Source organism: Trachurus japonicus, chromosome 22, assembly GCF_045865225.1.
Source record: "Trachurus japonicus isolate A0001 chromosome 22, Traja_1.0".
Taxonomy (NCBI): Eukaryota; Metazoa; Chordata; class Actinopteri; order Carangiformes; family Carangidae; genus Trachurus; species Trachurus japonicus.
Window position 1 is genome coordinate 4,012,942 of NC_140928.1, and position 13,147 is coordinate 4,026,088.

The 13,147-nt window shown below is 45.3% G+C and overlaps 1 protein-coding gene across 1 annotated transcript in view; it reads right to left on the reverse strand.

The window, feature by feature from the left end:
* Positions 1-297: 297 nt before the first annotated feature.
* Positions 298-13,147, reverse strand: part of kcnh5b (potassium voltage-gated channel, subfamily H (eag-related), member 5b) — a 202,637-nt gene continuing 189,787 nt past the window's right edge. The window contains 3 exon segments of the mRNA XM_085767523.1: positions 298-823; positions 825-986; positions 988-1,497. Coding sequence (XP_085623649.1) covers positions 332-823; positions 825-986; positions 988-1,497 — 1,164 coding nt within the window. The 3' untranslated portion in view covers positions 298-331.

Consider the following 13,147-nt stretch of genomic DNA (forward strand, 5'->3'; position numbering starts at 1 on the left):
GAGGTTAGTAACCACTTGGCAGTCGGGTTAGCACGTCCTTTATGGGTGAGTGAGTGCACATCCGTTACACTTGTGACAAGAAAGAAAAACTTGCTCCACTATCAGATTTTTCTACTTATTTCAAGTGAAAATCAGCTTGAAAGAAGTAAAAAGTCTCTAAAAACAAGCTGCTTTTTATGTGATTTTACATATAATGAGATTTGTTTTGACTAGAAACGACATTTTGACTAGAAATAAGACAAATATTCTTGGTAAGATATTTTAGTTTTTGCAGTGTGATCGCTGCGGCGGCGGGACGCACGCCCCCTCCACACCACTGGGGGAGCTGTCTTCAGAGCCCCTCGTCCTTCTCTGAGTCCGGAGACACGGGTCTGGAGACGGTGAAGATGTCCTGACGTTGGATTATTTTGGTTTTGGGGGTGGTGGGGGCGGGTGGCGGCGGCGCCCCCCCCCCGGCGGACGGCCGCCTCGTGTCCGACAGCAGCTTGAGAATCTCGGCCACCTGGCTCTCCAGCGCGCCCAGCCGCCCCCCCAGGGTCTGGATGTCGTCCCGCAGCTCCAGCCGCGTCTCGTGCAGCGCGGCCTGCAGGGCCTGCTCCGGGATGGGGCAGAAGGGGTGGGGGGGGGACGTGCCCCCCCCCCCGGGGAGGAGGAGGGGGCTGTGGAGCAGCGGCGTGACGGCGGCCGGCGTCCGCGCCTCCCCCGCCCGGTCGATCCGCAGCTCGCTCTTGGTGATGCCGCTGTCGCACGAGTCCGTCTTGCGGAGGGGGTTGTTGCTGGACAGCCCCCCCCCCTCCTCCGCGGCAACGCCCCCGCCCCCCCCCCCTCGCCTCCGCACCGCCGCCCCCCTCCTGGGAGAGCATCTCCACGGAGACGGCCTTCACGTTGTTGTTCAGCCCCTCCTTCCGCGGCGGCTCCACCGGCGGCGCCATGTTGTTCTTGAGGCGCATCCAGCCGGTGGCGCGGGGGGGGGGCCGTCCCCCTGCCTCCCCCCACCAGGCCGGGGCTGCTGCTCACCTTCAGCCGGACGCTCTGCTCGCTGGGCTGCAGCTCCAGCACGTCGCGGTTGTTCTGCTTGGCGGCGGCGGCGGCGGGGGGGTCGGCGTACGCCAGCGAGCTCTGCATGGGCGTGACCTGGGACACGGTGAGCACGCTGCTGCTGGGGGGGGCGCCGTTCTGCAGCGAGCAGTGGGGGGGGGGCCGCTGCAGGCTGAGCGGCAGCGAGTGCTGCAGGCTGCAGTGGCCCAGCTGCAGGTGCTGCTGCTCCACCTGCAGCTGGTTCTTCTCCAGGTCCAGCTGCAGCGACGAGGAGCCGCCCGCCGCCCCCCCCAGCCCCCCCGGCCCCCCCACCTGGCTGCGCAGCTCCTTCTGCTGCTTGAACTTCTGGAAGAGCTTCCTGACCGGGTGGTCCTGCGGGATGGTGAGCTGCACCTCGTTCTTGGCGCGCTGCCGCTCCTCCTCCTCCTTCTTCACCTCACTGATCTTGCGGAAAATGATCTGCAGGGGAAACAAGGAGGAGAGGAGGGGGGCAGTGGGGGGGTTAGGGGGGGCACACGCTGCTTATCAGAACACTTATCATTTCATATGAATACTATGAATAATAATTCTCTCCCCGCCGGCCGCCACACATTAATCATTGAAGATAAAAAACACCACAATGAGAAAAAAGAGGGGTATTCATTCTTATGGAAATGTGTCAGTCTGACTTAAAGGGATAGTTCAACATTTTGTCAAATTCTCCTATCACCATAATCCCTATAGTCCAGTGGTTCCCAACCTTTTTTTACTCGTGACCCCATTTTGACTTCACAAATTTCTGGTGACCCCCAATCACGTGCATGTGATCATGTGTCAGCTCAGATATTTTTATATGCTGCATTTTATTTGAACTCGATTTATTGTTGAGAAAGTAAAAGTATAGAATACAGTTGTTCAAGATCTGTGTGGTGTTTTTAATCATACATTTAAAAAGAATATTTTTATCAGTATTTTTTTAATCAATACTAGACATTTCAGGTGACCCCATTTGAATTCCAGGCGACCCCATGTGGGGTCCCGACCCCAAGGTTGAAGAACACTGCTATAGTCATAGCAGTAGGTTCATTACCTTTAATTATCGGTGCACGTTGTTTTGAGATCTGCATTATGTAACATTACGACGCAAATATTCTCTCTACTGGAATGTAGTTCTGGCTGAATTTGCCTCAAAAACGTAACGTTGTGTTATTATCTCATAGCGTGGTGAATGTGCAGCTCACAACTTGTCCACCACAGCGTTTTGGAGTTGTTGGATTGTGTATTTGATGAGTTTGATGACCTTTATTGTGTTCACTGAGCAGCTCACGTCTCTGCTCCGCCGATCTCAAAACAACATGCACCGATAATTAAAGGTATAATGAACCTACTGCTACGACTATAGGGATTATGCTGACAGATGGATTTGCCAATATGTTGAACTATCACTTTAACCTTTTCACTTGACTCTATTCACATGTCACATTTTCTCTGCAGTGCGCTCGGGGGCTGCAAAGTGTAGCCGGCTCCTGGAGATCCGTGTTAAATTATCCATCAGTGCTCCTCCTACACCTCCCCCCGTGTTATCCCGCCTCCGCCTGGCGCCAGCCGCTCTCCCGGCTCCGCTTACACACTAATTACATTGGGAATGACAGAAATCCCTGGCAGGCAGGCGGCCACACATCCAACCTGCAGATCTGAGCTTTAATTGTCAGGTTTTTAAAACGATAACGCTCCCGATAGAAGTCGACCCACGTGATCGTGGTCAATGTCACAGATTTTTACTAAATCAGACAACTGTGGGACAACGACAAGGAGCATGAGCAAGCAAAACTGTAAAATTCAAAGATGCAGGACAACATTCGGTCAATCATCCCTTTCAGTGCTGGGTATAGCCTACACCTATGGAATTCTTTACCACCAGAAATCAAATCCCAAACAGAATTAAAGATGTTTAGTGCTGAAGCTAAACATTGGCTTAAGCAGCAGCAGAAATGTGAACATTAACTTCTCTCAAGTCACTGTCAATACAGCATTTTACTAATGTTTAATGTATTTAATTTGTGCAATTTCTTAATCTAAATTTTGTAGCTGTGTTTATTTATTCATGATATCTATTCACTGTATTTGTATTATTTCACTTATTGTAACGGTATTCAGTATCTTTTATCCTTCTTTAGCCTGACCAGGGACAAAGACTGCAAATTAGCGGAAGCTAGACGTCTTGTATGCATCGCATTTTTCATTCTTTGTGGCAATGTTGTATGTATCGTCCCTGTTAAAGCAGAAGTAAGCGATATTTTTGTGTTAATATAAGTCTTAAATAGTTCTATCTTCCGACAGCAATCACTTACATAGAGTGTTTGGACCGAAACACGGGTCTGTCAGTCACTCTGCTCTGCTCTGAGCCCAGGAGAAAACATTTCTCGTATCCTACAAGTTTTATCCAATGAGGAGAGAGAACGGCATGCAGGGCTGTGTGTGCAGCCAAGGGACGCCGTGAATGTGGTGACGTAGGGACGAGGGCCAATAGATCCATGACGAGGGCGGGGGCTGCTAACTCCATCGGCTGACAAGACGTTATGGTGCGTTCAAGGCAACCCGTAACTCGTGTTTTTCCGACCTGTGAAGTCGTACCAGTTCGATCTGGTACGAGTTCACGGGTCAGAAGTTACGAGTGGCCGTTATAGTGACTTTCACAGGTAAAACAGGTCGGAAAAACACGAGTGGGTTGCCTGCAACGCTACAAAGTCGTAAGTTGTGACTTGAAGCTGTAATTTACGGTTTCAAAAGCCTGCCTGGAACGCAGCATTAGCCAAAACGACCGGATCGCTTACTTCTGCTTTAAATAAACATTAAAATAAATAAAAAATCTTTGACTGAGTCGGTCACCTCTCCGTCCGTCCCTCCCTCCCTCCCCTTCTTTCTTTCATTCATCCATCTGTACTTCCTGCTCATCCAAAACCCACTGCTGCCGAAGTCCTTCTGAGCTAAACCAAGCAAAAAAAACCCGCTCTGAGTCAGAAGTGAGACGAAGTGAAGTGAGGAGGTGGGAGACGGAGACGGAGACGCCCCGTCAATCATCTCAAACCTCCGGCGGCTTCCTGGAGGCATAAACCTGGAAGATTAGCACTTTTTAATTAAATCAGCTCTGACAGCTTCTCTGTGGTTTTGGAGTCGGAGTAAATGAAAAGTTATCGCCAGTGTTTTCTTTACCCTCCTGAAAGAAAAAACAAAAGAACAAAGACGCCACTGTCTCTCTGTGTAACGAAATCAAAATAAGACTCAAGTCGGCGTCGCAGCAGCCGAGGAGCTCGACGCCGACGTGACAGGATCAAATATGACGAAGCTCCACCAGACGACTTCACTTTCCATTAGCTGCAGCGACGTCGCGTGTCAGACGAGCTCTGAGTGTCTCTGACGTCTGTGATGTGATGCATCCAAACACCTCGCTGAGGAACATGTGGATCTGAACGCAGGATAAATTACCCATGAACACCGGCGCTTATTACAGCAGGCAGGTTTATTTATTTTCTCTGAGCCGTCATCTGATTCATCTCACATCTTCACATGAGATTTACTTCTCTTTACGTTGTTGTAGTGACACTTGATGAGGCTTTAAAGGGAAAAACGTGCAAGTGTGGAGGTTGTAAACATGAGACAAATCTAGTTTTTAAATGTCTTATTCGTCCATTTACATGAACCTGAAGCTGAAGCTGCTCTGTCTGTTCAGTGACTTCACAGTTCTGGTTCAGTTTGAGTCCTGACTGACTGAGTCTGTTCTGTCTGTTCTGTCTGTTCTGTTCTGGTAATAAGGAGCAGGAAGTGTCCAGTGACGGCTCATCCTGTCAATCACCTGAAACAACCGGGGACAGGAGGGGACATCTGCTGTAAAAAACAAACAAAAAATACACCAGGACGACAAGGCGCACACACTTGAAGCAATATTAAACCTGTACTCTGCTCTCATCAAAGCTTTGACTGAAGAAAAGAGAAACTCACAAGCTGAAATCTGACGCTGCACAACTTTTCACCACCTGGATGATCTCATGACAGTTGGAAACACTCAGAAAAACACATCTCTGTTAATGTGTTTTCCAGTTTATCCACATGAAAACTCAGTTTTAGGTCACAAAGTGGCCAAAATGGGAATTAGGGAGTTCCCTGTTTGTGAGTATAAACTGGGGGAAATGGAGTCTTCGGTTCCTGAACGTCACAAATGCACAGACGTCAGATGTGTGACATTTCTTTACTGTGACATCTGTCAATGTTCGTCCAAACACTTTTTGCTCGTTTGCACTTTAAAATGCATCTCCTCCATTGCATGAAAAAGCAGAGGAGGAGGAGGAGGAGGAAGAGGAGGAGGAGGAGGATGTCACTGGTTTTACTCCAACTTTCAGTCCAAATACTGACAACGTCGACCAGACCTGGACTAATGGACTAACGGATGGTTGGAAGTGTCACAGTCATTTCCACTGTCGCTCTCAGAGTTATTTAACCCTCATAAAGAAGGACAGGTGGCTGCGATGCGATGCCATCATCAGTTATCGGTAGACTCCATAAGATGGCAAATGCATTCGGTCTGTTTACACAGGTGGGGTCAAAAACAGTCAGACAGGTCTGTGAAGCATTAACTGTCTACTGTATACGACTGCTACAGCTGTGTGACGTCTACTGTCTCAACAAACACCAAAGGTTCCTACAGTTTCTTCCTCTCACTTCCACAGTGTCCCTCTTCCTGGTGTTTCCTGGTTTTGTGTGGATGTGCCGGCTGCTGCAGGACAAACACCTCAACTCAGAAACAGACTGTCCACTAAGAAACAAACCGTCCACTCAGAAACAAACTGTCCATTTAGAAACAAACTGTCCACTAAGAAACAAACTGTCCATTTAGAAACAAACTGTCCACTAAGAAACAAACTGTCCACTCAGCTCCGTGCTTCATCGAGCCTCCTCTCCACCTTCACTCTGGTAATAAATCACTGCTGTGAACTGGTCAAACTCAGTCCCATCAGATCTGTAAATGTCTTTATTCAGACCGTCAGCAGCACGAAGCTGTGAAGAAACTTCTCTCTGCCTTTTAATTTCCTCAGGTCCATTACAGTAAAGACTTTGGCGGCCGCTCAGCGTTGTTAAAGACTCTGCAGTAAACCGTTTGGCAGCAGCGGTGGTGATGGCGGCGGCGATGCTGTGAGTCCTTACAGCTCCTCACGCTGAGCGCTTTGACCTGGTGGCTCTGAGTCCAGTGGTCTGAATCATTCCTCACATTCAGCCTCATTTCTGCTGACCCACTTACTCTGCAGCGACGGCCAACACACTCCTGTAGGAGCAGGAGGAGGAAGCAGGAGGAAGCAAGAGAAGGAAGTAGGAGGAGGAAGCAGGAGGAAGCAGGAGGAAGTAGGAGGAGGAAGCAGGAGGAAGGAAGAGGAAGCAGGAGGAGGAAGCAGTAGGAGGTAGGAGGAGGAAGTAGAAGGAAGCAGGAAGAAGCAAGAAGAGGAAGTACGAAGAAGCAGGAAAAAAAAGTACGAGGAAGCAGGGGGAAGGAGGAAGAGGAAGTATGAGGAAGCAGGAGGAGGAAGCAGAAGGAGGAAGGAGGAGGAGGAAGTAGGAGGAAGCAGGAGGAGGAAGCAGAAGGAGGAAGGAGGAGGAGGAAGTAGGAGGAAGCAGGAGGAGGAAGCAGGAGGAAGTAGGAGGAGGAAGGAGGAAGAGGAAGTAGGAGGAAGCAGGAGGAGGAAGCAGAAGGAGGAAGGAGGAGGAACCAAGAGGAGGAGGCAGGAGGAGGAAGCAGGAGGAAGTAGGAGGAGGAAGCAGGGGGAAGTAGGAGGAGGAAGCAGGAGGAAGGAGGAGGAGGAAGGAGGAGGAAACAGGAGGAAACAGGAGGAAGCAGGAGGAACCAGGAGGAAGGAGGAGGAGGAAGGAGGAAGCAGGGGGAAGTAGGAGGAGGAAGGAGAAGGAGGAAGGAGGAGGAGGAAGCAGGAGGAAGGAAGAGGAGGAGGCAGGAGGAGGAAGCAGGAGGAAGTAGGAGGAGGAAGCAGGGGGAAGGAGGAGGAAACAGGAGGAAGCAGGAGGAGGAAGCAGGGGGAAGGAGGAGGAAACAGGAGGAAGCAGGAGGAGGAAACAGGGGGAAGTAGGAGGAGGAAGCAGGAGGAAGGAGGAGGAAACAGGAGGAAGGAGGAGGAGGAAGGAGGAAGCATGAGGAGGAGGAAGCAGGAGGAAACAGGAGGAAGGAGGAGGAAGCAGGGGGAGGAACCAGGAGGAGGAAGGAGGAAGCAGGAGGAGGAAGAAGCAAGAGGAAGCAGGAGGAAGGAGGAGGAACTAGGAGGAAGCAGGAGGAACCAAGAGGAGGAGGCAGGAGGAAGAAGCAAGAGGAAACAGGAGGAAGGAGGAGGAACTAGGAGGAAGCAGGAGGAACCAGGAAGAGGAAGCAGGAAACATGAGGAGGAACCAGGAGGAGGAGGAAGGAGGAAGCAAGAGGAGGAGGAAGCAGGAAGCAGGGAGAAGCAGGAGGAGGATGTAGGAGAAGGAAGCAGGAGGAAGCAGGAGGAAGGAGGAAGCAGCAGGAGGAAGAAGCAGGAAGAGGAGGAAGGAGGAGGAAGCAGCAGGAGGAAGCAGGAGGAGGAAGAGGAGGATGTAGGAGAAGGATGCAGGAGGAAGCAGGAGGAAGGAGGAAGAAGCAGGTGGATAAACCATGAGGAGGAAGGAGGAAGCAGCAGGAGGAAGCAGGAGGAAGCAGGAGGCCTGAGCGTTGCTGCAGTGACCAGACTGTGTGTCGAGCTCCTGTGTGGTTACTTACTACAGACGTGAATGTGAACGTCACAAACCCATTTAATGACTCACTGCTTCTGCTTTTAGACGTATAATTGAAAGTCTGAAGTGACGTTACGGCTCCGGTGATGAATCTTATCTGATCACATAATATATAAAAACCTCCTTTTATATAAAACCTCACCTGGATCTGTTATGAAACCAGGTTACATTAGAAGTTATTGAACACTTTAATCACAATGTTGACTCGTCTCCAGCAGAGGGAAAAGTGCGAGGACTTGATTTCTCGCTTTAAGAGGCTTTTAACAGAACCAGCTGACATTTATTCTCCAGTAAAGTGTTAATGACATTTGACAAGTGCTCTGGTTTTTCTTTTTAAACTCTGCACTTTTGTCGAATAAATGTGAAGTGAACGAGGATGTTCGGATTCACACAGATCATTTATTTCTCTATTTCTCTTCTCTATGTTCATGTCTGTGTCTCTACAGATTCTAAATGAGTGATAACCCTTTTCGGTAACACTTTATTTGATACCTATCTCTATAACGCATTATAACCATACTTATGATGAGTTATAATGCAGTTATAACACTGTAAAACTATAGTTATAAATGATCATAATGCTTTATAACAATAATCATAACACACTATAAAGCATTTTATCATGACTAATAAGGTCAGGTATTATAATACATTATAACTGTTAGTAACTCGCTGACAATGCCCACATCGATAATGCATTAATTTATAAATATAGTTATAATGTGTTTATAACTGGCTTATAAAGGTGTATAACTATCATTATAAACACTCATTAATTATCATGAAAATTTACAATACACATCACAGAGCATTTTATAAGGTCTATAAGGTCAAGTATTATAATAGAGTTATAATGCTCTATAATGTTTTATACTTATTGTTATAAAGCCTTATGATAATTTATGAGTGTTTATAATGATAGTTATACACGTTTATAAGCCAATTATAACACATTATAACTATATTTATAATGCATTATCAATGTGGGCATTGTCAGCGAGTTACTAACAATTATAACGTATTATAATACCTGACCTTATAAGTCATGATAAAATGCTTTATAGTGTGTTATGATTATTGTTATAAAGCATTATGATCATTTATGAGTGTTTATAACTATAGTTATACAGTGTTATAACTGCATTATAACTTATTATAAGTGTGCACTGCAAAAACTCAAAATCTTTCCAAGAATATTTGTCTTATTTATTGTCAAAATGTCTCATTTCTAGTCAAAACTAATCTCTTTCCACTTAAAATAAGACTCATCACCTAAAAATAACTAGTTTTTTGATCATTTTCACACTTGCTTCAAACACATTTTCACTTGAAATAAGTAGAAAAATCTGCCAGTGAAAGCAATTTTTTTGTACTTGTAATAAGAAAGAAAAACTTGCCCCACTATCAGATTATTTTAAGTGAAAATTTGCTTGAAAGAAGGAAAAAGTGTCTAAAAACAAGCTACTTTTTAATGTAAAATGTAAAAAGTCTTATTTTAGTATAATGTATAATGAGATTTGTTTTGACTAGAAATAAGACAAATATTCTTGGTAAGATATTTCATTTTTTGCAGTGTGGTTATAATGTGTTATAGAGATAGGCGTCAAATAAAGTGTTACCCAGTTTTCTATAGAAATCTATAGACTGAAAACCGTCCAGCTAAACCTCCGTCGCACACAAAAACAAATGTATAAATAGAAACAGGAGTGATGCAACAGCTCACACACACACACACACACACACACACACCTACACCTGAGTCCTGCAGCCTTTGTTTTTTAAACAGCAGCCGCCTCGCGGCTCATCAGGTAACCAGCCGACGTCCCTGCACCAGTGTGTGGGTCACTAGGTTGAATTTAATTGTCCATTAAAATTGTATAATCTTGGCCACCTTTTCTCTGCAGGACGTGCGCTCTGCTGCTTCTGCGCTGAGGTGCTTTATCTAAGAGCTGCCTTCACGGTTCACCCCGTGCTCTCTCCTCAGAGCTTCCTCATGCTAATAGACAGAGGAGTTAGTGAGCGGAGCAGCAGCCAAACACAAAACTCTCCCAGAGGCGTTAAGACAAAAACACACCTCAGTGATTCCACTGATGAGGCGTTTGCTGGACAAAGTGTGATTCTGGACTCACACTTCATCTGTCTGGTAAAAAGAAAAAAATGTTGTCTCTGTGTGATTGTTGCTAAATTAACCACTGAGACTGATCCAGGGTCAGTGAGAGAGGTCACAGCTTTGGGAATAAACCATTTAGCTCTAGGTGCAGATGAGTCTGCAGGTAAAACTACCAGCATCCAGACTGTACAGGATACTCTCTATCTATCAGAATAGATTTTTTTATAAACATGTTCTCTACAAGCAAAAAGGACAATAGCCTTATCATGGAAAAACATGGATAAACCTGCTATCGCTACATGGTTTAGGGATCTAGCATGAACTCATGTAGAACTAGTTCATAATTCTTTTTTTCAATACGTAAGCTCTTATTTAAAAACAAAGAAGTTATTTTATCAGTTTTAACACTGAAACTATGCGTCAGATTTCATCTTCATATCCAATTTTGAATCTTTATCCAACCAGGGTTTACAGTTCTGTACATTAGCGGTGACACTATTGTGGTTGGTGCTCAAATCAAATCAACTTTTATTTGTTTGGCACTTTTCATACATCGAGTAGCACAAAGTGCCTCACAGAGGATAAAAACAACAAAGAAAAACCATGAAAACCCAAACCTCCCACCCCCACAAATATACACACAGAGATACACAAATGCTTACACACTCAGGCACATTCACAAGCATACGCACACATACGGACACACAGATTGTTGCCAGATTGGGTGGTTTTCCCGCTACATACAGTATTAAGGCCTGTTGGACAGGACAGGAGATATTTCAGAAAGTCTGGGGGTTGATTCATCAGTTACATTTTACTTTTACTTTTAATTTACAGGTTGCTAATTACATGATAAGTATGCAATGATGTCAAGAAATAACAAGTAATTGTGTAGTATTGTCAAGAAATAGCCTAGAAATAACTGTCAATTTCATAGTAATGTCATGTTTTCATAAAGGCAAAAGATTACACATGCTTTTCATGCTTTGAACTTTTTGGGAAAGGCCAGAATTTTTCTCCACCAAGTCCTTGCAGTTGTCAATTACAATATTTCTGGGCTATTTCTACGCAATCAATCGTTATTTCTCGACATTTCTATGAAATTGGCCGTTATTTCTAGGCTGTTTCTAGACATTATGACATAAATAGCGGCTTCTAATTAAAGGGTTACCCAAGTTTCTCTAAAACTGGTCATGTTTGTATATTTGTCTTGTTATTATGAAACCATATGATATACAACAACAGCCGGTCACTGACCCGACCTGATCCTGTTGCTCTGGTGACGGCGGGCGTCGAGGGAAAACTGCATCTGACAACAGTGTGATGTAACTGACTGTAAGTTAATGACTGAGCAGCTCACAGACTGCTCCAGTCCACCTGCGTCAACATCACAGAAATAAACCCAGAATAAAAAAATACACAGACGTCCATATGACTAATTCTCTCTCTCTCTCCAGACATGGCCGCCGCTGCTGCCGCTTTCAGAATAAAAGTACCCGTGGTCTTGATGAAGCAACTTGTGCACAGTGGAGGAGCAGAAAATTTATTTGATGACTTTTGTTTATGCATGAACCTGTAGGACATTAATAATAAAACAGATAAACAACTATTAATAAAACATGATGTCATCTTATGCTGCATCTGTGTGTTTTATTCGTGTGTGTGTGTGTAGCTGTTTGCATTAATCATCATTACATTATTTACATTTTCTGCTTTATTATTTTTGCAGACTACAGATTCTTCTCCTCTATGGAGAACATTGAATTTACTTGTGATGAAACAAGTTTTATAGAATAAAACCACCTCTCCCTGTTTCCATGTGTCTGTTTTAACTCTGCAAGGAAAAAACAAAGTTTATATTTGTTTTTTACATCACTGAAATAATTCAGGAACAAAACGTGTGGACGTCCGAGCTCCAGGATGAATCACAAAACCACTTGTCTCCTATTAAGAAGTGTTGGACTGATCGGATCAGTGGGAGGAAGCTGCTGCGCCGTCCGACTTGACTCCGTCTCGCTCTGGTTTCTGCTTCCATAATTTGATTTACAACTAATGAATTAGATTTTATAATTGGATTAACTCATAGTTTACATGCACGTCGTCGACACGACACGACAGGACACGGCAGGACAGGACAGGAGAGGACAGAAGAGGCCGAGAGCTCAGCTGCTCGTCTCTGCTGTGCCACACACCTGAGGAACCAGGTGGAAGAAATTAAAGGGATAGTTCACCCAAAATTCAAATTTCATTATCTATCATTATCTACTCCCCCTCATGTGGACTAAGGGCTGAGAGAAGTTTCAGAGTCCTCCGTGTCTTCTCTGAGTTACAGCGGGGCTCCGTGCAGCACTGCATGTCCATATGACTCACTTTTCTTCGTCCAAAAAGGCACACCAAAAAAAATCCAAATACCTCCATAGTGCTCGTCTGTAATGTCCCTCTTGTATTGAAGCCCCAACATGAGAAATTGTTACGAAAAAAATTAAATAAGTCTATATTTCAAGCTTGTTTGTAGCGGAAGCTCCTCTTCCCGGTTCGTCAAATTTGGACGAACCAGGGTCCGTCCTCTTCCCAGTTCATCCAAATTTGGACGAACCGGGAAGAGGAGCTTCGAGAAGCTTCCGCTACAAAACAAGCTTGAAATATAGACTTATTTAATAGAAGCCACGGAGGACTCTGAAACTTCTCCCAGCCCTTAGTCGACATGAGGGTGAGTATAGATAATGAGTGAAATTTCAATTTTGGGTGAACTATCCCTTTAACCAGTTGGAAGACGAAGAAAACCAGCGGTTCTGTTCACTGGTAAAATTGGTGAGGAACTGGTCCGATCCAGTTTGAGGGAAAGTTGTTGGACATGAATATGTGCACTTTATAACTTTCTTCTACTTCTATAATCTTACGTCTATGATTAAAAGAACTGTATATCTGTGAGTGTGAATTCTTGATGAACCTTTACATTTTAAAGGACTGCTGAGAGGAGAGGAACCTGATAGATTACCGTGGCACAGATCCAGTGTGTCGCCCTCTTTTTATTTTACATCTGGAGCCAAATCGACTCATAAATCTGATAAAACGTTTCCACGGAGACGGAAGCGACTCAGAAATGGACTCGTCGTCACCATTTGTAAAAGCAAAGCGATCCTGCTCCTCTGGCTCTGAACCAGCTCAGTCAGTGACTCGGAGCAAAGAGTAAGAAAACTCCAGAAATGTTTTACA